Genomic DNA, 27,778 nt, shown 5'->3' with positions numbered 1-27,778 from the left:
AAAGAAATTTATCAGGTAAGCATAAATTTTGTTTTTTTGGTATCCAGTTATGGAGGATGCTGATGTTGAGATTGTTCAACTTTCTGATTCAGATTCTTCGTCCTGTGACGAATGTGAATTGGCCCCATTGACTCAGGTCAGTCAGCTATGTTCTTTAGGCCGTTCTAGAGCGCCTTGTTCCTCTGGCTCGGGGATTCAAGGGACTGCTGAGCCATCCGCTCCCTACTACTACACATGCGGGTTCCCCTGGGAGTTTGTGCCACGTTTCCGCTTTTACATGCTTTTGGCGCTTGCGTGTCTACAAAGTCCAGGTGTTTATTTGCGATTATGTTCGTGCCCGATTGCCCCAGGTCTCTCGGCCACAGGAGGGCATGTGCAGTTCCCTGCGGGTGTAACTGTTCCTGAGTTTTGTGCCTTTCGTTACAGGCTGGCTCGCCTTCGTGTTCTACTCAGACACGTTTTTGAGCTGTTTGGGGACCCTACCCTTCTCGGTTATGGGACTCATCAGTCTCCTCCTTCGAATGGCTCACCTCGTTAGACATGGGGGGATGAAATTATCTCCTTTAAGTCTTGTTATCAAGATCCTTCCCAATTTTGTTGGAAGAACAGTGTTTCCGTTAGGCTGGTCCTGCGGATCTTTCTGTTCTTCTTGGGCGTTCACCCTCGGGTTGCCTGTCATTTTATTTTATCCAGATTAGGATGAATTTTATTTTTCATACTGTTTCCTGCGGGAACTTTCTCTGGGATCGATATTCGCTGTTTGCTTCTTTGGAAGTTGTTCGGGACAAGTTAGTCCCATGTTTGTCTGTATTTTCTTCCTCCCTCTTTGAGGGCGGATTTAGCCAGCTTGGCAGTTATGACCCTGGTTGCTTGCTGGTACTATTTGGGTTCAGATCTTCTGTCTTGCGGCTTATTCAGACACGTGGCGCCTATTATACCTTGCTAGTCAGGTTGGGGTGCAGAGTGCTCTTAACATTATTTATGTTTCTTGTTATTTGTTTTACAAGTTTCAGCTAAGCATTCTCAAGAGGACTTGCGGGTCCGTGCGGCTCTCTGGATTGTTTCAGTCCTAAATAGCCATCTCTGGTGACTGGGTCAGTGAATTTTGCTGCGTCACTCTCTGTTGCTTCTGATACCCTCGGAGCCTAGAGTATTCCTTCCCACGTGCTGGGAAAATTAGAGGCTTTTCCGCCGGTCGGGCGGTGTTGCTTTAGGAAATTGTCCTTTTTGGACTTGTTCCTTTAGTGGTTCTTCTTCATTGAGACCTCTTGGATTTTGTCTGTTTCTCCTTGTGGATGGGTCACCTTCAGGGAACTTGGATTCCCTTCAGAAATTGGTTGTTCCTTTTTCGGGGTCCTCTTTCCGGTGTTGGGAATGCTCTGCATCTCCTTCTTGGGATAGAAGAGGTCCTAGTGGTTTTCCACTCATATGGTTCAGGTATTGCCATCCAGGTGGCATTCAAACCCATGTTTTACTGTCCTCTGACTTTGAATCTGAGGTGATGTGGAGGCTTGATGTTTCTCTGTTCGGGTGACTTGTTCTCACTGTTCCCCTTGTGTCTGGCGATTGTTGCTAGCTGGATAGCTAGCTCAGCATACTAATTCTCTGTGGCTTCTGTACTGTTGCAAACCAAGGGTTGCTAGTTCAATCCCCGGTAAGGTCTACTCAGCCTTTCCTCCTTCTGAGGTTGATAAATTGAGCAGCGCCTTGTGTCCCTTAAAAGGGGTATTAGCCACACTTTTAAAGCACAATCATGTTAATGTTGCTTGGACGCCTGTTAGCTCTAGTGTCCTTTTATGGTCCTGGCTCTTTGGACTTTTGGGCTCCTGCAAGGGGTGGTCGGGACTTGCAAGGGCTTCTTGCTCTTCTTATTCAGGTTATTCTGGATTTTTCCCTGGTAGGTCTGTTTTTTGATATCAGACAAGGGTTTTATGTTCCTGGAAGATTGTTTAATCTAAACATTTGTGGGGCTCGGGCTTCTTGTCCGGATCTTCCGGTGGTTGAGGGTCTTACTCTGCGTTTTCTCTTTGTGGATCCTGCTGTGGGATGTTACCGGACCTTATGATTCTAGGGCTGGTCTGGGGGTTCCAGTTTCCGGGGTACTTGGGCTTAGCCCTTGTTCTGGCTGTTCTGTTTTACAACTTGGCCAGATTTACTGAGAGCCGGGGCTCCTTGGAGCTTGTCTTGTGCCAGACGATACGGTTACCTTGGGACAGCCAACCAAAGTGACCTGCCTAGCAAACGGAAGGTTTGCGGTTGCACAGCTGTCACTTTTGTGCCTGGTATGTGTGCTAGCACGATGGTGTTTTAAATGGTTCTTCCGTGTTCGTCAGTGACGTGGCCTTGTGTCTTCTCGGTTCTTCCTACAACTTCCTGTCTTATGTGTAGTTGTTTATCAACGCTCTCCTCTTCAGGGGATTTGGTTTCCTCCTTACGGAGACGTGGTTCCTTTTTTTAGGGGCCTCTCCTGTGTTTGGGAGGTGGGAGCAAATGTTTTATCTGGTTCGGGGACTGGTCTGCTCTTTGAGTTGTTCCTTTCCATCTGGGGAGCTGCTGGCTCTGAATTGAGACTTAGTCCGGTGGCTTTGCTACATCCCTTGGGTCTATCACCTGCTCGATTGTCTTTAGGTTGAAGTGGCTGTATCCATTCTTCCGCCCTTTTGGGGGGCAGTTTTGGGGTTCCTTTCAGTTCCCTTGCTTTCAGATCTGCTGCTGCTTGGACTGGTCCGGCTAGGTGTAGAATCTGAGATCTGTTGTTCATCCTCAGGTCTTGGGGGTGACAGTGGACCTTTTTTTTTTTTAGGAGGTTCTGTGCCTCTCCCCCTTTGTGATCTGTGAGTAGGCTTGGCGGCCTGGAGAGTGTCCTCTGTCTTGGAGGTTGGGCAATCTGCTATTTTGTTTGGCCGCTTCTTCCTTACGGATAGTGGTTTCTCTGTGTCTTCCTACGGATGGCAGCGTGTTACTGGACTCAGATGTTTGCTATTTGTAATTTTCTGTTTGCTCAGTCTCTGAGTTCTTACGTTTTGAGGACTTTGTCTTCAGCTGTCTTTTTCAGTGCTGTTGCACGATGTTTGGGAGATGTTTCTTCTCCTTGATGATGCCTGGATGCTCCTTGTGGGTTAGGCGCCGTCTACCCTTGTTCTCGGCATCCATTTGGGTCTCTGTGCACTTGGCCTTCCTTTGAAGGGGGTTTTTCCTTTATGGATTTTGCTGTACCTTTGGGTATCCCTTTGGCTTACCCTTGTCTTCTTCCTTTTGGGGATTTTGGTACAGTACTAGGAAGGGTTGTGTGTGGACCGACTGCTGGGCGATGGTTCTCCTGGAGGAGTGTTGGTTTAGTGAGTCTGCTTGCGGTCTCTAGTTAGGCTTTCAGACTATCTGTGGGTCAATGTCCTTGGGGCCTTTTCCTTCTAGTTTTTTTGCCCGGCTCAGATGAAGCGGGGTTTGGTTGGGTTGGGTTTATTCAGGCCTGGTGCCCTCAGAATGGGCCGCCTATTGTACCCTCCCGTTTTTGCATTCAGTGTCCTCTATAGCTTGGGTATTGTTTTCCCAAAAGTAATGAATGCAGCTGTGGACTCTTTCCATTTATGAAGAAAAACTTAAATTCTGCTTACCTAATAATTTTCTTTTCTTCAGATGGAAAGAGTCCACAGCTCCCCATACGTATTTTTTCTGTGGGCCGTCTTTATTTTTTATTCTTCTGGCACCTTTTCACCCTGGTATTTCTTCTACTGTTCCTTGTTCCTCAGCAGAATGACTGGGGGATGAGGGAAGTGGAAGGAGTATTTAAGCCTTTGGCTGGGGTGTCTTTGTCTCCTCCTGGTGGCCAGGTTCTTATTTCCCAAAAGTAATGAATGCAGCTGTGGACTCTTTCCATCTGAAGAAAAGAAAATGATCAGGTAAGCATAATTTAAGTTTTTCCCTAACCTTATAGCTGGTTATTTACCATTGCATATAGATATTCATGATATTTTTATGTTAGAATGAAGTCCAGTCTTACTTTAAGAGGCCCCTTGCCAAGGAGGAAAACCCTTTGGATTGGTGGAGAGTTAACAAGGATAAATATCTCACCTTGGTGAAATTGACAAAATCCTACTTATGCATCTCAAGCACCTCAACACCATCCGAGCGCCTCTTCTCTACTGCAGGCATAATAGCTGCAAAAAGAGAGCCAGCCTCAGACAGGAGCATGTGGTCATGTTGATATTTTTGCATTTACTCTAGTTATACCTCTTATGAAACCGTTCATGGTTTTGTTTTACTAAAAATTTGTTCTGCTGCTTAATAATTGGACAAACAGTTGTGTTAATGTAAAGTTTAAGTCTGAAGTTTATATTTTTAACACTCAGTATTTGTATTTTATGTTAATAATAGGGGGAATTATTTTTTTTATCCGATTAGTCGATTAATCGATTAAAATAATCATTAGTTGCAGCCCTAATATATATATATATATATATATATATATATATATATATATTCAGTATAAATATTTAAATATTTAAACAAAAACTGAACTACAGGTTTTCGTTTTTTACAAAATAAAAATGCAGTACGCTAAAATATTGAATAAACAAAGTTGAAGGATTACAGCTATAAAAATGAACCTGAAAAATGTTGTCATTACGGCTTTCGCTGACTTGGCTTACGTTATGAGCCAGCTGGTTAAACATTCTGCTTTTTCAAGTGTTCTAGAAACAAGTACTTGCTATAAATTTCTATTATTATTCTGACAATTTAAAATACAGTTCTCTGGGGTACCAGCCATGCCATAGACTTTAGGTTTCTTGAAAAATCTATGTCTATGTTGTTATAATATGCGTTATTGCCAATGTTTGGAAAAAAATCCAGGACACTTTCCAGGGTAGTCGTAGCTACGTGTGTATGTATTTAAATTTAAAGGATAAAGTAGCTCAATTATAATTGTGAAAAACACAATATTTTATTATATACAAAAAACAGTAGTTATAGAAAAAGCCTCTATCATACATTCCTGACACTTTACAGTTGGCATCTCCAGAGCTTAGTGAGTCTGATGCTGCTTAACGTGGCAGGAAAGTAAACAAAAACTAAACTTATGATCAGATAGAGCATGCAATTTTAAACAACTTTCTAATTTTATCTAATTTGCTTTGTTCTCTTGGTATCCTTTGTCAAAAAGCATACATGGATAGGTTCAGAAGCAGCAAAGCACTACTGGCAGCTAGCTACTGATTGATTGGCTGCACATATATGCGTGATGTCATTGTCTCACCCAATGTGTTCAGCTAGTTCCCTTCGCGGGTTCCCTGCATTCCTTCTCCTTCAACAAAGTATACTTAGAGAATGAAGCACATTAGATAATAAAAGTAAATTGAAATGGGCATGCATATATATATATATATATATATATATATATATATATATATGTGTGTGTGTGTGTGTGTATTACCAGTTTGGCAGATGCTTCAGATAATTAATTCACATAAGGGGCGCGATCCAATATACGGCGTAGTTTTCGGCGCAAGTGAGGGAACCCGCGCCGCCTGTAATTTCACCTCGCACATCGGGGTATTACATATACTGCGCCGTTAGATGCTAAACTGGCGTAAGTAGGACAAACTGGCGATCTTCCGAAAAGTGCACAAATACACATTTTATTCGTCGCAAGTAACTTACCCCTGTATTTTGTCCACGTAAAGTCTCAATAAAGAGTAGTTTTATGCAAATTAGGCTAACATTCGTAAAAATCAACCGCGACTCCATCTAAAAATGTGCCACGTAATTACGCTATTTAAAAGTCATATATAAACCCATGCGCAGCCGCCATTTTCTTCAGTGTGTTGGTTCGTTGAGCTACAGCACACTGCAGTGGAGTGGAGGATTAGTCAGAGTAGAGAGAGAGGCGCAAACAGAGGAGTTAGTTAGGTCGCATTGTTGGTTGGTTAAGCTTGTACACTTACACATATTGCACACATATTGCATACATACATATACAAAATACACAACACTTTTTTTTTCTAACACCCCACACATTTTATTTCAATTTTACAGTGTGATAGGCTTGTATTCGTTGTGATTGTGTGTGTTTGAATTGGGAGTGAGTGTGAGTGTGTGTAGTGTGAGGATGGCAGGGAGAGGTAGGGTGGAGGGGAGAGGAGTGGCAGGGAGAAGAGTATTGTAGAGGACAGGAGGAGCAGTGGGGTCCCCGTCAGGGAGTAAGTGGAGTGGGGAGAGGGAGAGCTAGAAGGGATGATGGGAGGGGAGATGCCCGAGGGTGCACATGAGGACAGAAGGGGGGAGGAGGGGGAGGATAGGGAGGAACCCACACAGGGACATCACAGGGAGCAAGCCAGGTGTCCACAGAGGATGAGATGTCCAAACTTCTCATTCAATGAGAATGTTGCCCTAGTCCAGGCCTTCGTGGACAATCACAGTGCCCTCTTTGGCCAGGAGAAGGGCAAAGGCATTGCCAAAATGCGTAATACAGCATGGTTGGCGGTAGAGGATGCCGTCAACAGTGTGGCCCCGCAGAGGAGGACTGTTGAGGGCCTTAAAAAAAGGTGGAATGACTGTAAGATGCGGGTGAAAGAAAAGATGGGGCAGGAAGCCATGCACCAGAGGGGAACAGGCGGTGGTCCACCCCTGGACACAAAATACAACACCTGGCAGGAGATGATACGCAGGTCCCTGAGTATCACAGCAGTCCGTGGACTTCCAGGGGCTCATGACTCAGGGGCTGCAACCACAGCACATCATGCTGGTGAGTAACATCCCACAGACCAGTATGATGTGTTTTGAGATATAACATCCTTTAATGTCACACATTCATGTACACAATGAGGAGCATGGTATTTGGCCTACTAACAAAAACATCTACAATTTGACATTAATGCTACTTAACACAATGCAATTCATGATATGAGGTGAAATAGTGCAATACTAACATGTCTCAGAGTAACACAGGCCACAAGCCACATGTAGAGTTTTCAGTATATGGACACTATAGCCATCACAATACTTTTAGCTCAGAAAGCAGGTTCTGTGCCTACATCAGGCTAAAGTAAATTGTGTGACCATAGTGTCACTTAAAGAACACATTTTTTCCATCATTGACATGTACACATAACTATTGTATGAAACACATACCTGTATACTGTGCAGATTAAAATCCCTCATATCACAAATCACAATGTGCACATGCATGTTATAGAGTTTGACATGAGAATCAGTATAGGCCCTAGCATGTATCAATGTACATTGTATGCCCACATGGACATATATATGACTGTACTAATCCCTCTCATCATTTGACTCCTCCACAGAACCTCCTGTCATCAGGATGCAAACAGGCATGCCACCACCACCACCAGTCACAGGTATGCAGCCTCCACCACCACCAGTTACAGGCATGCAGCCACCACCACCAGTATTCAGGCAACCACAAGAACATTATGCTCCCAGGCATGAGCAGGGTTGGATGGCTTCAGTTGAGGACCCGGAAGTGATGCCACCTCCATTGACATATGACTCCTGGCAAGATTCCTGGCCATAGGAATATCTTTCTTTTGGCTTTGAGGGAAAGCCAAGACAGCCATAAAGGATCAATGTATTTAGCCCCCCCCCCACACACACACACACACACACACAATCTCAGGGCAATCATGGCTTTTACACACAGGGTATGTCACAAGAAGTGCCATCTGGACAGGCTGAGTGGTCACAGACCGGTCATCAGTGAGACTATCAATCCACCCTGAGAGCTCCACCATCCTCTTCACTTGGGAGAGCTCCACCATCCTCTTCACTTGAGAGAGCTCTACCATCCTCTTCAGCTGAAGATGTCCCACAAGCACCAGCTGATGCAGCTGAAGATGTCCCACAAGCACCAGCAGATGCAGCTGAAGATGTACCACAAGCACCAGCAGATGCAGCTGAAAATGTCCCACAGGAACCAGCAGATGCAGCTGAACCTGCACCTCAAGCACCTAGAAGTCCTGCTGCTCAAGAGCCTGTGGATGCATTGTATTCTCCCCTGGGTGAGGAATACATTTCACTCCAGAGGAGGCTCATAACAAGCTGCGAGAGCAGACAAAGAGGCCAAAAGAGGTTACACAAGCGTAGCATAGAGCTGCAGAGGGACATGGCAGCATCATTAAGTGGAATTGTTCAAAACTAGCCGCAGATGATAATAATTCTGTCTGAGATACAGATGGACAATAGATGGCAGGAACAAAATGAACTCTTGGGTGTGTTGGTTGAGCACTTTGCACACCAGCAGGACACTGCCTCCAGCCTATCATCTGTGGCCAGCACTCCAGCAGAAACATCTGAATCTTCACAAACCAGGAGAACAAGGAAATCCACTACAGTCACTTCAGCCCCCTCATCCAAGAAGCCTAAAAAGAAATAAATATTCTTATAGTTCACCATAAATCTTGTCCTCTGTTATTTACCATATAATTGTCATCCACATTCATGTGAGGTGTGTTTTAGTACACTAATATTGTTAAAACATATAATAAGGCCTGTGTGGAAATGGCACAAAAAAGGTAATATTATCATGTTTATGACATATTCATGTTCTATAAACCACATCACATAGTTGTGTATGAAGGGTACATATAGTAATATTCACTTATAAGATGTAAATCAAGGTTTCTCAATCCAATACAAATTGACACATGGGCAGGGATAGGCACGAGCCAAGGCTGTGGTGGACATTTTCTAAAGTAAAGACCTTTAGTGAAGGACACCTTGCCTATCCCTGCACATGGGTATATATATATATATATATATATATATATATATATATATATATATATATATATATATATATATATATATATATAAATAATAATGTATTTACAGAAGGTGTGAACATAAGGTATAAATATCCATTTTCATTCTTCTTAGTGATAGTCAATAAATCATAGTGACCTAAACATGAATTAAACTAGCGAGATATTTTCAGTAATTAGGGTGGTTAAGGGAAGGAGGGGGATGTAGTAGTTTCACTTACATGCAGTGGAAATCTGCAGTATGTAATTCTATGACCAGCTGCAGCAGGGGCAGTACTATGACCAGGGACCTCATGACCAGGGACCTCAGCAGCAACTATAGAATCAGCATGTATAGACAGAACAACAGGGGCTTGTAGGGCTTCCAGCACCCCTTGTGCCCCATGATGCTGCCTCTCTATGGAAAGCAGGGGAAACATGGTGGCTAATGAGGATGTGCATTGGCGGGTTTTTTAGGCTTTCTGTTGAGAGGTTGTGCTGTTTGTGATTGGTTTGACACACTTGCAGGGCAGGAATAATAAATGCTTGGAAGAGGTTTAACTGTTTGAGATCAAGAGGCTGATATTTATGTTATTGAGCATGCATTTGTTAGGCATTCAGAGAGTTACGTTGGTTTTTTAGTCAGTGCAAGGGTTGCTGCGCCTGCAATTTGTGGCGAGATGAGAATGGAGTAGATTTTCTGAATTCTGCGCGCGTAAGTCCTTACGCTGTATATTGGATACCAAATTGCGCATGTTTTCAATGTCAGTCTACAGGGAGTGCAGAATTATTAGGCAAGTTGTATTTTTGAGGATTAATTTTATTATTGAACAACAACCATGTTCTCAATGAACCCAAAAAACTCATTAATATCAAAGCTGAATAGTTTTGGAAGTAGTTTTTAGTTTGTTTTTAGTTATAGCTATTTTAGGGGGATATCTGTGTGTGCAGGTGACTATTACTGTGCATAATTATTAGGCAACTTAACAAAAAACAAATATATACCCATTTCTCCAACATTGGTGTGTCCGGTCCACGGCGTCATCCTTACTTGTGGGAATATCTCTTCCCCAACAGGAAATGGCAAAGAGTCCCAGCAAAGCTGGCCATATAGTCCCTCCCAGGCTCCGCCCACCCCAGTCATTCTCTTTGCCGTTGCACAGGCAACATCTCCACGGAGATGGTTAAGAGTATGTGGTGTTTAGTTGTAGTTTTTTTTGTTTTGTTTTTTATTCTACTATCAAGAGTTTGTTATTTTAAAATAGTGCTGGTATGTACTATTTACTCTGAAACAGAAAGAGATGAAGAATTCTGTTTGTGAGAGGAAGATGATTTTAGCAGACAGTAACTAAAATCCTTTGCTGTTTCCACATAGGACTGTTGAGATGAAGTAACTTCAGTTGGGGGAAACAGTTAGCAGACTTTTCTGCTTACGGTATGACTAGCCATATTTCTAACAAGACTGTGTAATGCTGGAAGGCTGTCATTTCCCCTCATGGGGACCGGTAAGCCATTTTCTTAGTCTCAAGCAGAATAAAGAGCTTAATATGGGCTATGAAACTGGTAGACACTTTTATGGGCAAAATCATTTTATACATGTTTATGCTGGTATTTCACATTTATAAACTTGGGGAACGTTTTTTAACGTCAGGCACTATGTTAGACACCTTTTCCAGTCAGGAAGGGCCTTCCCAGTTGTAGGCTGAGCCTCATTTTCGCGCCATTACTGCGCAGTTGTTTTTGAGAGCAAGACATGCAGATGCATGTGTGAGGACCTGAAAATAGTTGGAAAAGTTCCTAGAAGGCGTCATTTGGTATCGTATTCCCCTCTGGGTTTGGTAGAGTCACAGCAAAGGCTGTAGCTGGGACTGTAGAGGGGTTAAAACTGTAACCGGCTCCGGTTTCGTTATTTTAAGGGTTAAAGCTCTGAAAGTTGGTGTGCAATACTTTTAATGCTTTAAGACACTTAAATTCATATTCATATTTTTTCACATATTCAGTAATAAAGTGTGCTCTGTTTAAAATTTAAAGAGACAGTAACGGTTTTGATTTAAAACGTTTTTTGTGTTTTACTGACAAGTTTAAGCCTGTTTAACATGTCTGTGCCTTCAGATAAGCTATGTTCTATATGTATGAAAGTCAATGTGTCTCCCCCTTCTAAATTATGTGATAATTGTGCTAAAGCGTCCAAACAAAGTAAGGACAGTACTGTCACAGATAATGAAGTTGCCCAAGATGATTCATCAGATGAAGGGAGTAGACATGGTTCTACATCATCTCCTTCTGTGTCTACACCAGTTTTGCCCACGCAGGAGGCACCTAGTACTTCTAGCGCGCCAATGCTTATTACCATGCAACAATTGACGGCTGTAATGGATAACTCCATAGCAAATATTTTATCCAAAATGCCTGCATATCAGAGAAAGCGTGATTGCTCTGTTTTAAACACTGAAGAGCAGGAGGGCGCTGATGATAATTGTTCTGTCATAACCTCACACCAATCTGAAGGGGCCATGAGGGAGGTTTTGTCAGAGGGAGAAATTTCAGATTCAGGAAAAATTTCCCAACAGGCTGAACCTGATGTTGTGACATTTAAATTTAAATTAGAACATCTCCGCGCACTGCTTAAGGAGGTGTTATCTACTCTGGATGATTGTGACAACCTGGTCATTCCAGAAAAATTATGCAAGATGGACAAGTTCCTAGAGGTTCCGGTGCACCCTGACGCTTTTCCTATACCCAAGCGGGTGGCGGACATAGTGAATAAGGAATGGGAGAAGCCCGGCATACCTTTTGTTTCCCCTCCTATATTTAAGAAATTATTTCCTATGGTCGACCCCAGAAAGGACTTATGGCAGACAGTCCCTAAGGTCGAGGGGGCAGTTTCTACTCTAAACAAGCGCACTACTATTCCTATCGAGGATAATTGTGCTTTCAAAGATCCTATGGATAAAAAATTGGAGGGTTTGCTTAAAAAGATTTTTATACAGCAAGGTTACCTTCTTCAACCCATTTCGTGCATTGTTCCTGTCACTACAGCAGCGTGGTTCTGGTTCGAGGAACTAGAAAAGTCGCTCAGTAGAGAGACTCCATATGAGGAGGTTATGGACAGAGTTCACACACTTAAGTTGGCTAACTCTTTTATTTTAGATGCCGCTTTGCAAATAGCTAGATTAGCGTCGAAAAATTCAGGGTTTGCAATTGTGGCGCGCAGAGCGCTTTGGCTAAAGTCTTGGTCAGCGGATGTATCATCCAAGACAAAATTGCTTAATATCCCCTTCAAGGGTAAAACTCTCTTCGGGCCAGAATTGAAAGAGATTATCTCAGACATCACTGGGGGAAAGGGCCACGCCCTCCCACAAGATAGGCCTTTCAAAGCCAAGAATAAGTCTAATTTTCGTTCCTTTCGTAATTTCAGGAACGGACCGTGCTCTAATTCTGCATTCTCTAAACAAGAGGGTAATACCTCACAGACCAAACCAGCCTGGAAACCGATGCAAGGCTGGAAGAAGGGTAAGCAGGCCAAGAAGCCTGCCGCTGCTAACAAAACAGCATGAAGGAGTAGCCCCCGATCCGGGACCGGATCTAGTGGGGGGCAGACTCTCTCTCTTTGCTCAGGCTTGGGCAAGAGATGTTCAGGATCCCTGGACGCTAGAAATAGTTTCTCAGGGTTATCTTCTGGAATTCAAGGAACTACCCCCAAGGGGAAGGTTCCACATGTCTCACTTATCCTCAAACCAAATAAAGAGACAGGCATTCTTACATTGTGTAGAAGACCTGTTAAAGATGGGAGTGATACACCCAGTTCCAACGGCGGAACAAGGAATGGGATTTTACTCAAATCTGTTTGTGGTTCCCAAAAAAGAGGGAACTTTCAGACCAATCCTGGATCTAAAGATCCTAAACAAATTTCTCAGAGTACCATCGTTCAAGATGGAAACCATTCGAATGATTCTACCCACAATTCAGGAAGGTCAATTTATGACTACCGTGGATCTAAAGGATGCGTATCTACATATCCCTATCCACAAGGAACATCATTCGTTCCTAAGGTTCGCCTTTCTGGACAAACATTACCAGTTTGTGGCTCTCCCATTCGGGTTAGCCACTGCTCCAAGGATTTTCACAAAGGTACTCAGATCCCTTCTAGCGGTTCTAAGACCGAGGGGCATTGCAGTAGTACCGTACTTGGACGACATTCTAGTACAAGCGTCGTCTCTTTCAAAGGCAAAGGCTCACTCAGACATCGTTCTGGCCTTTCTCAGATCTCACGGATGGAAGGTGAACATAGAAAAAAGTTCCCTGTCTCCGTCGACAAGAGTTCCCTTCTTGGGAACAATAATAGATTCCTTAGAAATTAGGATTTTCTTGACAGATGTCAGAAAGTCAAAACTTCTAAACGCTTGTCAAGCTCTTCATTCTATTCCTCGTCCTTCCGTAGCTCAGTGCATGGAAGTAGTAGGATTGATGGTTGCAGCAATGGACATAGTTCCTTTTGCGCGAATTCATCTAAGACCATTACAATTGTGCATGCTGAAACAGTGGAATGGGGATTATACAGACTTGTCTCCAGTGATTCAAGTAGATCAGAAGACCAGAGACTCACTCCGTTGGTGGCTAACCCAGGATCACCTATCCCAGGGAATGAGCTTCCGCAGTCCAGAGTGGGTCATCGTCACGACCGACGCCAGCCTAGTGGGCTGGGGCGCGGTCTGGGAATCCCTGAAAGCTCAGGGACTGTGGTCTCGGGAAGAGTCTCTTCTCCCGATAAACATTCTGGAACTAAGAGCGATATTCAATGCTCTCAAGGCTTGGCCTCAGCTAGCAAAGGCCAGATTCATAAGATTCCAATCAGACAACATGACGACTGTTGCGTATCTCAATCATCAGGGGGGAACAAGGAGTTCCCTGGCAATGAAAGAAGTGACCAAAATAATACAATGGGCGGAGAATCACTCCTGCCACCTATCTGCGATCCACATTCCAGGTGTGGAAAACTGGGAAGCGGATTATTTGAGTCGTCAGACATTCCATCCGGGGGAGTGGGAACTCCACCCGGAGATCTTTGCCCAGTTGACGCAACTATGGGGCATTCCAGATATGGATCTGATGGCATCCCGTCAGAACTTCAAGGTTCCTTGCTACGGGTCCAGATCCAGGGATCCCAAGGCGACTCTAGCGGATGCACTAGTAGCGCCTTGGACCTTCAACCTAGCTTATGTGTTTCCACCGTTTCCTCTCATTCCCAGGCTGGTAGCCAGGATCAAACAGGAGAGGGCCTCGGTGATCTTGATAGCTCCTGCGTGGCCACGCAGGACTTGGTATGCAGACCTGGTGAATATGTCATCGGTTCCACCATGGAAGCTACCTTTGAGACAGGACCTTCTTGTTCAGGGTCCATTCGAACATCCAAATCTGGTCTCCCTCCAGCTGACGGCTTGGAGATTGAACGCTTGATTCTATCAAAGCGTGGGTTTTCAGATTCCGTGATAGATACTCTGCTTCAAGCCAGAAAACCAGTAACTAGAAAGATTTACCATAAAATATGGAAAAGATATATCTGCTGGTGTGACTCCAAGGGATTCCCATGGAATAAGATAAAGATTCCTAGGATTCTTTCCTTTCTACAAGAAGGTTTGGATAAAGGATTATCTGCAAGTTCTCTAAAAGGACAGATTTCTGCTTTATCTGTCCTACTGCACAAACGACTGGCAGTTGTGCCAGATGTTCAAGCATTTGTTCAGGCTTTGGTTCGGATCAAGCCTGTTTACAGACCTTTGACTCCTCCCTGGAGTTTAAATCTAGTTCTTTCAGTTATTCAAGGGGTTCCGTTTGAACCTTTACATTCCGTAGATATTAAGTTGTTATCTTGGAAAGTTTTGTTTTTGGTTGCTATTTCTTCTGCTAGAAGGGTTTCTGAGTTATCTGCTCTACAATGTACTCCACCCTATCTGGTGTTCCATTCAGATAAGTTTGTTTTGCGTACTAAGCCTGGTTTTCTACCAAAGGTTGTTTCCAACAAAAATATTAATCAGGAGATAGTTGTACCTTCTTTGTGTCCGAATACAGTTTCAAAGAAGGAACGTTTGCTACACAATTTAGATGTAGTCCGTGCTCTAAAATTCTACTTAGAAGCTACGAAAGACTTCAGACAAACTTCTTCTCTCTTTGTCGTCTATTCTGGTAAATGGAGAGGTCAAAAAGCAACTTCTACCTCTCTTTCTTTTTGGCTTAAAAGCATCATCCGATTGGCTTATGAGACTGCCGGACGGCAGCCTCCTGAAAGAATCACAGCTCACTCCACTAGGGCTGTAGCTTCCACATGGGCCTTCAAGAACGAGGCTTCTGTTCATCAGATATGTAAGGCAGCGACTTGGTCTTCACTGCACACTTTTGCCAAATTTTACAAATTTGATACTTTTGCTTCTTCGGAGGCTATTTTTGGGAGAAAGGTTTTGCAAACCGTGGTGCCTTCCGTTTAGGTGACCTGATTTGCTCCCTCCCTTCATCCGTGTCCTAAAGCTTTGGTATTGGTTCCCACAAGTAAGGATGACGCCGTGGACCGGACACACCAATGTTGGAGAAAACAGAATTTATGCTTACCTGATAAATTACTTTCTCCAACGGTGTGTCCGGTCCACGGCCCGCCCTGGTTTTTTAATCAGGTCCGATGAATTATTTTCTCTAACTACAGTCACCACGACACCATATGGTTTCTCCTATTTTTTCCTCCTGTCCGTCGGTCGAATGACTGGGGTGGGCGGAGCCTGGGAGGGACTATATGGCCAGCTTTGCTGGGACTCTTTGCCATTTCCTGTTGGGGAAGAGATATTCCCACAAGTAAGGATGACGCCGTGGACCGGACACACCGTTGGAGAAAGTAAGCATAAATTCTGTTTTCAATTATTTATTTTTACCAGTGAAACCAATATAACATCTCAACATTCACAAATATACATTTCTGACATTCAAAAACAAAAACAAATCAGTGACCAATATAGCCACCTTTCTTTGCAAGGACACTCAAAAGCCTGCCATCCATGGATTCTCTCAGTATTTTGATCTGTTCACCATCAACATTGCGTGCAGCAGCAACCACAGCCTCCCAGACACTGTTCAGAGAGGTGTACTGTTTTCCCTCCTTGTAAATCTCACATTTGATGATGGACCACAGGTTCTCAATGGGGTTCAGATCAGGTGAACAAGGAGGCCATGCCATTAGATTTTCTTCTTTTATACCCTTTCTTGCCAGCCACGCTGTGGAGTACTTGGACGCGTGTGATGGAGCATTGTCCTGCATGAAAATCATGTTTTTCTTGAAGGATTCAGACTTCTTCCTGTACCACTGCTTGAAGAAGGTGTCTTCCAGAAACTGGCAGTAGGACTGGGAGTTGAGCTTGACTCCATCCTCAACCCGAAAAGGCCCCACAAGCTCATCTTTGATGATACCAGCCCAAACCAGTACTCCACCTCCACCTTGCTGGCGTCTGAGTCCGACTGGAGCTCTCTGCCCTTTACCAATCCAGCCACGGGCCCATCCATCTGGCCCATCAAGACTCACTCTCATTTCATCAGTCCATAAAACCTTAGAAAAATCAGTCTTGAGATATTTATTGGCCCAGTCTTGACGTTTCAGCTTGTGTGTCTTGTTCAGTGGTGGTCGTCTTTCAGCCTTTCTTACCTTGGCCATGTCTCTGAGTATTGCACACCTTGTGCTTTTGGGCACTCCAGTGATGTTGCAGCTCTGAAATATGGCCAAACTGGTGGCAAGTGGCATCTTGGCAGCTGCACGCTTGACTTTTCTCAGTTCATGGGCAGTTATTTTGCGCCTTGGTTTTTCCACACGCTTCTTGCGACCCTGTTGACTATTTTGAATGAAACGCTTGATTGTTCGATGATCACGCTTCAGAAGCTTTGCAATTTTAAGAGTGCTGCATCCCTCTGCAAGATATCTCACTATTTTTGACTTTTCTGAGCCTGTCAAATCCTTCTTTTGAGCCTATACAGCTTGGAGTAAGACAACATGCATAAAGAGGATGATGTGGTCAAAATACTCATTTGCCTAATAATTCTGCACTCCCTGTATGGGTAAAAAAAATATGGGTGAAGGCTGAAATATACGTGCGTAACTTGTATGCTACGCGGTATATGTGATACCAAACCCACGCAAAACCCGGCGTCGCCAGCTTTTGCGGGCGACGCTCTTTATGTAATGGAGGCCAAGATGTGGTTGTACAGTAATTGTTTCTTATATTTATTGTGGCCAGATAGTGCATGTTGTGCTATCAATATCACCACCGTGCACTAAGAATAGCACCCAATGTGGTATTACATGAGAATCGTAAAAGATTTACCAGAGAATCATATAATGCAGATGACACTTTTGTAGCACACCCGAATTTTGGGTGGATAGCACAGGTTGCTCTATCATCACTCATATTACAAGCGCCCAGTCATCTGCAATAAAAGCACTGTAAAATTTAGCGCTCTTGGAGCCCGGAAGTAAAGTGTTAAGGGTAAAATATATGCATAATAAAACAAATCTATAATGTATGAAAATAAAGTATTTCACTTATTTTAAAAATGATTTAAAGGGAAATGGAATATATGGCAAGGTATTGGACTGGGAAGGGCTGAAATGTGTATATTTATGTGTATATTTGTCGGTAGATATATGTGTGTATGTAAATGTGTGTGTATGTGTGTGTATATTTATGTATGTGTGCCGTTTTAAACCTATATCTTAATTGAAAATCATTCTTTAAACGTTAGTGAAGAACTTCACTATTTAAACGTTGGCATGCCCCCTTAGAAGTCTTTTATGTGCGTAAATTAGTGCACACGCACTATTGTCCTGATGTTAGCACGCCTAAGTTTTTGCTCCAGCACTAACATATTAGCACAAAAATAAAAGCGCTTTTGATTTAACTTGGGCATGAGTTATAAATTCCTATTGAAAGCACAGTAAAGTGTAACAGTGTCATCATCATGGATATGAAAGAAAACGTTTAGCGATAATAATACTTTTGCCGCTAAAAGTATAAGATATTTTATTTTTATTTTTTTATTTTTTATTGAGGTTTATAATCGTACAAAGTAAAAGACAAAAAGCAAACATACAGAAATGGTAAAGTTACATACCAATGTCGTACTTCTGATCTAGTACAAGTAAGAACTAGAAAATAATAACATATTCATGCAATATAGTATAGACCAGTATAAATAAACTAGCTTTATGGTATTCAAAAAAAATGACACACAATATCATCTTGAACCTCATTTTCCTTCTTTTTTATATTAACCTTCTGTTCAGGACTAGCTGGGCCACTCTTGGACCCATGGTCGCTTATAAGAGTATGCTACAGAAGGTGGGAAATATAAGACCACTTTTGGGCCTTTGTAAAACTAAACATAGAAATAAGTGGTTATCCATTAAGGCTAAGGTTGCAACTTCAACAATACATTAATATAAGCATTATACATAGCCTAATATTATCATTATTTAATGATGAATTACTTAGGGGGCTAGGATGTTAGGACAGCTAAGAAGCTAAATTGGTTATTCTTATATTTATATATACTGGGGATAACCCTAAACGGTGGAGGATTTAGAGTAGGGTTAAGGGCTATCAATGGGTCATTGGGTATAAACACAGAACTCATAAAACTTATCATACATGTTAACAAATTAACAATCTAAAGAACTTAATGAGGCTAGGCTGCAGCTCCAATAAAACATGTTTACAAGAAGAATAGATATTCAGATACTATTGTTATTTAGTGACTATGAAGGGAGCTGAAGAATCAGTAATAGTGGTAAGCTAAAATCTAGTTAACTATTTATGAGTAGCTTATATATTTTCTCAGGTAGTAGCAATGGATCTGACACAAAAAAATAGCTTAAAGGTTTGTGAGTATCTTTTGGCTTTTAGAATGAATCATTGGTAGGACATATAGGTATTCATAATAATAACTCTCAAGACTCCCCTTTTTTCCCTCTTATTATTCCCCTTTCCTCTCTTTTTTCTTCCCTTAAATATTCATAAATAACTGTTATACAGGGGGGTCTGTTATATATATAAAATATAGAGAGAATGAGCCGCGCTATCCCGGCCGCAGACCGCACGGCCCATCGTCAGACCTTAATCGCTAGTCTCCTGGAGAATGTTATTAAATTTGGGGTATAATCTACTAAAACTAGAACTGTTGGGAATTTTAGCACTTAGTATAGTAACGTCTGGTATAAATTATTATGTTAGAGAAGTCTACAATTAGAGAACATTTCCATGGGGAAAAAATTGCTGTGAATCGCAACTAAATGAACATAAGCTATTAGTATGGTCAAAAATAAGCATAAACATTGCAGTACCAGTTTAAAACAGGAGCATTGTGGCTAATGTATTGACTATATATGAGTTATCTGCACTGTAACCTAATAGTCTGAAAAGGCAGCTGCCTAGGACATCTCTGATGTTCTAACATCATACTGTTCTAACTATATTAAATAGTTTAATGACTATGATATAATAACTTTAAAGGATACCGATATATAGGGTGCATAATACACTCACAAACAATCATTCAGTGGACCACAAAAGCACATATCGTCTGCTAATTACTATTAATAAATAAAGAAATGGGCACTTAACATATAAGTGTAGCACTCAGTCATTTACACTCATAGGAGATCGTCAGCACCTATTACTTCACACAGTCTCTTCTATGTAAATAGATATTCAACGTCCCATGGGGTGCCACTATAGAGTCTATTATTATGTAAACATAAGCATAAACGGTTCAATACAGATTAAGAGCAAGAAAAGTGTATCTGCGTAATATACTTAGGTCTCCTGAAGCAAGAGAAAAAAAAAAAAAAAAGAACTGTCAGGACATCTCTAACAGTCTCACATTTACACATTTAGCCCACGCCGATTCTCAATTTGACTGTATCTGAAGGAATGTAAACACAATCTGGCTCACTATCCAAAACTAGCAAGTGCGATCCTTGTAGATCAGATCCGTGAAAGTTCCCATCTTGAAAGGGACAGGCAAGGATTCCAGCATGGTCGCATTGTGTAGATAATAGCCTGTCACCAAATAAGCTCCACTTAGTCAGCAAAACAGACCCCATCATCCCTGTACCTCCAATCTGATGATCTTGGTCAGACAACACTGCGGGGTCGTCACAAGTCTGAGTTCCATTACTAACGTCCGGAAAAAGACACTCACCCCATGGACAGCCTGCCTCTATTACTGAGGTGCCTTGATGGAAGGCATGTTGTTTATAAGTGTAACCCTCCGTAACATCAGTGGGGATAGAAGCAATGGCGCAAATGCATGCTGCCCTTGGTTGCAAAGACGATTGTGTGCATGGATCAGTCTTATTGTTACAGTCCATTGCAGGGTCAGTGGCTATCTCGGTCCCTTTTATCATCCCTCCAGGGGGTGGAGTGGCTGTGGTCCCATGCCGTGATAAAAGAGCCATTAAACTACACTCCAGTGCTCTGAAATGTCTGGTCATAGCCTCCGTCATTGATGCCTCCCATTTTTCGACCGTCTCCATTACAATCTCCTCCACCCGGTTAGGCTCAAATGTATATGTCTGTAGAAATTACACCCAGCACAGGAATCTCAAATGTGGTAGTTATGAACTACCTTGTAACCCAGAATCTGGGGGGGGTATAGATGCGGTAGCCCCAGCCACGCGGTAGTCTGTAGGCAGAGTTCAATTCTCTAGTCGCTAGGCAGATGTAGGGCCGTGTGGCTTTCCAAAGAACATAGGTCAGGGTTGCGGTCGGAAATCAGCTCCGGAATCTTACCAGGATAAAACCACCAATATCCTCCAGTGAAAAAGAACACAAATGGTTGAACAGATATATTACTTCTTGAACTAAACAAGTTTAAGATCAGGAGCTTCACTTAGACGCGACCTGCCGCTTTGGAAGTTGGCTCCGCCCCCCATAAGATATTTTATTTTAAAGCTAACAGGAATTGTATATCTGTGTACAACTGGGTCTTAAGGACTGATTGCTCACTGGCTGATAAGCTGGACCACTTCTATATTGGGGGACAGTGACATCTCACAGGCATAGAAAAAAATGTTTGTTTTTTTCAGTAGAGGAACATTCGTTTTACAGGGAAGAAAAATTACTAACACATTCAAAAAATGGACCTCTTTTACAATCCACCAAGAGAAAACATTGATTTTCTCTGGGGGAAAAATACCTACATTTAAAACAAAAAAAAACAGATTAAACCAAAATCACTACTATTTCCTTTCAATTATCTCTTTCTAGCAGGAAATTATTCAGACAAGAGCCTCATGCCCACTGAGGCAGCTACCTTCGTTCTTTTGTTTAAGCTGCTACTCATACAGAAGGGATTGTCAGTATCAGAGAGTAGTATTTTCCCACCTTATTGTTCTGGCCAGGCCAACTTTCTCTTCTTTTAAATTGAGTCATGGAAGGTGATATCCCTTATCTAGAACCGGTTTGTGCTCAACAGAATCAGAACAAACATAAACACAAAAAACAGGCATTTTTCCTTTTTTCTTTATGTAAAGGAAAGAAACCCCCTGATAGTCTTGTACAGTTGACTTCCATTGCACTGCTAAGGTGGTATCTGATAATACTTCAGCTGCCTTCAAATTGGTCTCCTGGTGCTGTGTTTCACCTAATTGGCCCTAACGTGATATCATATGGGCAAATCCGTTACCTGTTCCTCAGTCATTATTAGATCTTATTTAGTCCACAGTGATCTCAATCTACACGTTATGTGGATGATCATAGGATTCCTCTTTCCATAATTACTTAAAGGACAATGAAACAAGGTATAAATGTATCCTGAATCAAAGTAAACTTAAAAAGAAACAGATTGTGTTAAAAACAGCAAACAACTTACTTGTTTTATTGAAAAATTAGCTCTTAGAAATATTCAGGGTAGTCATTGCCTACTGCTAGATAAGAGAGCAGAGAGGCTGAGAACTTAAAGGAATAGTTAAGTCAAAATTAAACTTGCATGATTCAGATAAAGCATGTGATTTCTAAATTCACTTCTATTTTCAAATGTGCTTCGTTCTCTTGGTATCCCCTGTTGATAAAGAATACACACATATACTACACTAGTGTGAGCTAGCTGCTGATTGGTGCCTGCACACATTTGTCTCTTGGGATTGGCTAACTAGCTGTGTTCAGCTAGCTGCCAGTAATGCAATGTTGTTCCTTCAGCAATAGAAATTAGAAAGTTGTTTAAAATTTTATTCTATCCAAATCATGAACAAAAAAAATTGATGTGTGCTTCCTCTTTAACCCCTTAGTGACCAGACCATTTTTCCATTTTCTTACCCTTAAGGTCCAGGGCTACTTTAAAAATTTTCTTCATAAATGGAAAGAGTCCACAGCTGCATTCATTACTTTTGGGAATTCAGAACCTGGCCACCAGGAGGAGGCAAAGACACCCCAGCCAAAGGCTTAAATACTCCTCCCACTTCCCCTATCCCCCAGTCATTCTTTGCCTTTCGTCCCAGAAGGTTGGCAGAGAAGTGTCAGACATTTTCGATAGTCTTATGGAGGGTAGTACTTTTCGGCATGGGACTGGAGTTTTAAGTAGTCCTGTCAGCCTCTCAGTGAGAGCATGGGTGAAAGTTAGAGTCCGGAGATGCAGGTAGAGTCTTCCTGCGAAACCATCCTGACTCAAATTAACAGCTCCACAAGCAATCAGCGTTGACGAGTTTCGCTGCCTGCTTTTTTCTCTAAAAGTCCATTGCAGAAGCTATGCTACTATCTGTCACACTTGAAGAACCGTGTTCCTGTTCCACGGCGTAGATTCCGGGAAGATCGTTTCATTTTACTTTCATCATGGATGTATTGTAATTTCATCTGTTTATCCGGGGCTACAATCTTACGGGGATAACTTTAACATAGGGTCTCAGTGAGACTCCTTTTTGTATCTAGGAATCAAGGGTTAATATCTCCTGAGGGGGATTATTGAACAGGGTGCTTATAATCATGTTTGTTACGTGATTCTGTCTGCTACTGTGTAGTGTTGCTTCGGCTCATGGCTATTTTGGAACATAACCACCTATGTCTAGTGACGCGGCCTTTTCGGTTGGGCGCGCTTTTGCATGGACTGCGCGGTTTACCTTGTGACTCCATTTCCACTTTCCTGACCACGTGGCTAATGGAGAAATCCTGGTCCGCTGGTGTCTAATTCTCTGGAGGTGGCAGTGTCCCAGTTATGGAGGATTCTTGGAGATGGATGTCTCTGATTCAGACTCTACTTCTTTCGAAGAATATGAATTGGCCCGGGTGATACATGCCCATCAGTTATGTTCCGAATGCTGTTTTAGAGTGCTCTGTTCCTCGGGATCGGGGAATCAGGTGCCCACTGAGCCATCCGCCTCTGGGGATTATATTTCTCGCGAGACGAGTTCCCTATCACCAACTACGCATGCAGGTATCCCAAACGCTACTTATCCTTTCTAGGGAGTGTGGCCTGTTCCCACCGGAGGTTACGACACGGTTCCGCATGGCCATATCTTTAACGCTGGCGCATCTGCACCTCCCGGGAGTGTGCTTGCGATATTGTCATGTTTCGTTAACCGGGGCTCGTCAGGTGTGGGATCGCATGGTCCAGTTCAGCTTTCCGGGGGAGCGACTGCCCTTGAGGCATCAGGGGGTCAACCTTCGGGGCCGGTGTTTTCTTTTGTCCCGGCGAAGGTATGTTGCGCCTTTCGTTATAGACTGGCACGCCTTCGTGTTCTACTAAGGCACGTTTTTAGCGTTGCTGAAGGATCCCACTCTTAATGGGTCTGGGGATTCTCATTCTTACTCTTCGACTGGCTTGCATACATAGACATAAGGGGATGAAGTAATCTTCTTATAGTCTTTGTTATTTGTGTATCCTTTTCCAGTTCTGAGCTTGGAAGTCTCGAACCCCTGTTGGGCTGGTCCTGCGAGTCTGTCTGTTCTTCCTGGGCGATAACCTACGGGTTGCCTTATCTTTTATTTTCATCCGGTGAGGATAATTTTTATTTGGTCTAAAGCTCACGCTGTGGTGTGATGTTTCCTTCGGGAACTTTCTTCTCTGGAATTGATACTCTCAATTTTGTGGTCGCACTGTTTACAAAAGTCTGTCTGACTGTTCATTATCCCTCCATCATCAGGGGAGACTCTTTGTGGCCTTGACAGTGCTGGGCCCTTAGTTTCAGGCTGGTCCTGACTGGGTACAAATCCTTCTGTCTTTGAGGCCTAGTTCAGACACGTGGCACCTTTTTATGTCCGGTTGGTCTGGTGAGTGCGCCTAGTGATGACAATATGATTTGTGTTGTTTTCTTGTTTTATTTTACAAGCTTCAACTAGCATCCTGAGAGGACTTGAGGGTCCGTGGTTGCTTAGGGCATGGGGGATTGGTTCACTCCTCATTCGCCTTTCAATCTAGTGGGCCGGGACTCCGTTGAGATCCACGGCGACATGCTCAGTCGCTTCTGATTTTTCCGGGAACTAGAGTGTTCCTTCCCGTTGGAGGCTTAGAGGAATTAGGTCCTTCATACCGCCGTTCTTACGGTTTTGCCTTTCATGGGCTATTTGGAAGTGTCCTTTTAGGACTTGTTCCTTTTAGAGGTTCTCTTCCTTTGAGTCGAGAATTTATGGACTTCGTCCGGTTTTTCTGGCAGCTTTGGCCGCTTAATTAGGAAGTTAAGGCTGTGAGGCTCTGTCTTCCTGAGGGAGTTAGTCGTCTCCATATCAGGGGTGATAGGAGGTGTTGTCTCTTTTTCCAAGCTTTTTGCTTAGGGGATGTTTTTCTGCCTGGGTTCGCGATGCTTTGCATTCTTCTCCCTTGGGTGTAGTCCTCTGGACCATTAATCTGAAAGGATTATGGAGACTAGCCTTTCTTTCTACTCTCTTTCGGGTGACTCTGTTCTCATTCTCATTTCCCTTAGTGTTGCCCTTGGGGCCTTTGGGCTCTAGAGAAATTGCATGACTTTGTTGCGGCCTAGTACCTTGCTGGGGGTGTTGACCTCTGGCTAAGGGTGTTCTCTTCCCTTTGGGCTGGGGATTACGTGTGAGTCCTGTACCCGTTCTCCGGGTTTCCTGGTTATCATCCCCTGTGAGGTCTGATTGCTTCAGACAGGGTATCTTGTGTTCCCTGAGGTTGTCGTTGGTTCTAGGACGATTCTGTGTCCAGGGTTCTTGTCTTGGTTCCTTCTTGGATGTCTGGAGACTTATGATCCTGTGGACTGGTTCGGGACGACTCAGTTTTTTCAGGGACCCTATGTTGCGACATAGGGGCTAGCTCATTGGGCTTGCAAGCAGGAAGGCCAGAGTTCACATCCACCTTCGGGCACTGGTTATAAACTTTAAGGCCTGACTTGTCCTTCGGACGGAGTGTGCTCCTCTATGGGGAGTTTTTTCTCTATTGGGTCAACAGTGGTGTCTGGATGATTTTTCATTCGGTCCATGTTTTGATCATACTATGGCTTCATGTCTTGTGGACATCTACGCTGTTCTTATCTGTGCCCTTCCCATTTGAGGGGATAGCTTGTCTTCCTTATGAGCTGGGGTTTCCTCTCTCTGTAGGGTCTTTGTCCTGCCCTGTGTGTAGAAAGTTGGATCAGGTGGCTTATTTCTGTAAGGGGCAGCATCTGCTGCTCTGTGGGCTCTGTTCCACCTGTTGGAATTTGATCTCTCTACGTAGAGACCGTCTAAGAGAGCTGTGACAGGTCTTCCTACGGATCTATTGCTCTTTTCTCTGTTCCAGGTCCCAGGGGGTTCTCCTTGGGAGGGGCCTTATTTTGGAGGAGCGGATTGGGTTGGCATCCAAGCTCTGTTGGGGTGGGTGAGTCCCCACTTTTTTCTTTCCAATCCCTGGGGGCTTGTGTTTGGGGTCTTTCTGTCCCCCCTGTCTATAAGACATGTCTGTCGCTTGGGCTGGTCCGGTGTTGGAGCAGGATCTGGGATCTGTTGCTCTGATAAATTCGTCCTCGGAGCATTTGAAGTACGGTAAGCCTCTTGAGGTTTCTCCTTTCTCCATGTTCAAGATTTGTGAGAAGGACTGGCGGCTCTTAGATAGCCTGCGACGTTATCCGCTGGTTAGTGGATATTTAGCAATCTGAAGGATCCTATCTTCAGCTGCTTCTGCTTGCCCTGCAAGTATTTAAGTTTCAGAGTCATCTTTAGATGACTGCAGCGTGCAGTGTTTTTGCTTCAGATGTTGTCCGTCAGACCTATCTGACCTTGCTGCACATGCCGCACCTTTTTGTGGTTTGGGGGACCTTCGTCTTCAGTTGCTTTTTAGAGTGCGGTTGCACGGTGTTAGGGAAATATCCTCTCTGTTTCAGATTCCCGGCCTTATCCCGTGGTTTCTATTTCTGGGGTCTGGGCGTTGCCTCCCCTTGTTTCTATAAGACTGGTTGGGTCTCTGTTAGTCTGACCAAGTTTCTCAGGTTTTTTGCTCTGTGTTTGTGCCCTTTTTAGGGTTTTTTTCTGGAGTTCCTTATGCTAGCTGGAAGCTAGCTCAGCATACTAATGCACTGTGGCTACTCTGCACTGTAGGAAACCGAGGGTTGCAAGTTTGATCCTCGACGAGGTCTACTCAGCCTTTCCTCCTTTCAAGGTTGATAAAATGAGCAGAGCCTTGTGTCCCTTAAGGGGGATTAGCTGCGCTTTACACGTACAATCATGTTTTCTCCGTGCCTTTTCTTCTTTGTGGAAGAATACGGTAGTTTGTTCCCTTTCTTTAGTAAGGGGTGTGTTGTTTGGATACCAACTGCTGGGCTGCGGTGTCTCTTGGAGGCTGTTGACTCAGTCAAGTCTAATTCCTGTGGTCTCTAGCAAGGCTGTGGACTATCTGCGGGTCAGTGTCCTTGGTCCTTTTCCTTTTTTTCAAAGTTGTTCTCGGCTTCGGACGAAGCAGGATTTTGTTGGGTAGGGGTTTTAAGGCCTGTTGCCCTCAGAATGGGCCGCCTCTTGTACCCTCCCGTTTTTGCATTCAGTTTCTTCTATAGCTTGGCTATTGTTTTCCCAAAAGTAATGAATGCAGCTGTAGACTCTTTCCATTTATGAAGAGAAACTTAAATTCTGCTTACCTGATCATTTTTTTTTCTTCAGATGGAAAGAGTCCACAGCTCCCCGCCCATATTTTTTCTGTGGGGCATCTGTTATTTTTGTTCTTCTGGCACCTTTTCACCCTGATATTTCTTCTACTGTTTCTTGTTCCTCGGCAGAATGACTGGGGGATAGGGGAAGTGGGAGGAGTATTTAAGCCTTTGGCTGGGGTGTCTTTGCCTCCTCCTGGTTCTGAATTCCCAAAAGTAATGAATGCAGCTGTGGACTCTTTCCATATGTAGAAAAGAAAATTATCAGGTAAACATAATTTAAGTTTTTGCAGTATTTGCGTTTAGCTGTAATTTTCCTCTTACTCATTTACTGTACCCACAGTACATTTACTGTACCCACACATACATTCTAAAGATACCATTATTTTCATCATATATAATTTACTATAAAAATTATAAAATATGTTGAAAAAATGGAAAAAGAAACACTTTTTCTAACTTTGACCCCCAAAATCTGTTACACATCTACAACCACCAAAAAACTCCTATGCTAAATAGTTTCTAAATTTTGTCCTGAGTTTAGAAATACCCTATGTTTACATGTTCTTTGCTTTTTTTTTTTTGCAAGTTATAGGGCAATAAGTACAAGTAGCACTTTGATATTTTAAAACCATTTTATTTTTTTCAAAATTAGCCATAGTTACATTGTAACACTGATATCTACAAGGAATCCCTGAATAACCCTTCACATCTATATTTTTTTTTTTTTTAGTAGACAACCTAAATTATTGATCTAGGCCCATTATGGTATATTTCATGCCACCATTTCACCACTAAATACGATCAAATAAAAAAATTGTTAACTTTTTTACTAACTTTTTCACAAACTTTAGGTTTCTCACCGAAATTATTTACAAACAGCTTGTGCAATTATGGCACAAATGGTTGTAAATTCTTCTCTGGG

At 42.9% G+C, this 27,778-nt stretch overlaps 1 protein-coding gene across 2 annotated transcripts in view; it reads left to right on the top strand.

Annotated features, from left to right (window-relative positions):
* The window catches only part of CDK6 (cyclin dependent kinase 6), a 919,339-nt gene that overhangs the window by 775,431 nt on the left and 116,130 nt on the right, over positions 1-27,778 (top strand). Inside the window, exon 6 of one of the 2 annotated variants that reach the window (XM_053714046.1) lies at positions 7,305-8,415. The exons of the other annotated variant lie outside the window; for it this stretch is intronic. Coding sequence (XP_053570021.1) covers positions 7,305-7,449 — 145 coding nt within the window. The 3' untranslated portion in view covers positions 7,450-8,415. Of the gene's footprint in view, positions 1-7,304; positions 8,416-27,778 lie in introns of those variants that run through there. 2 annotated transcript variants of the gene reach the window in all.

Source organism: Bombina bombina, chromosome 5, assembly GCF_027579735.1.
Source record: "Bombina bombina isolate aBomBom1 chromosome 5, aBomBom1.pri, whole genome shotgun sequence".
Taxonomy (NCBI): Eukaryota; Metazoa; Chordata; class Amphibia; order Anura; family Bombinatoridae; genus Bombina; species Bombina bombina.
The sequence above is the reverse complement of the archived record's forward strand: the minus strand, read 5'-3'. Positions and strand labels throughout refer to the sequence as shown.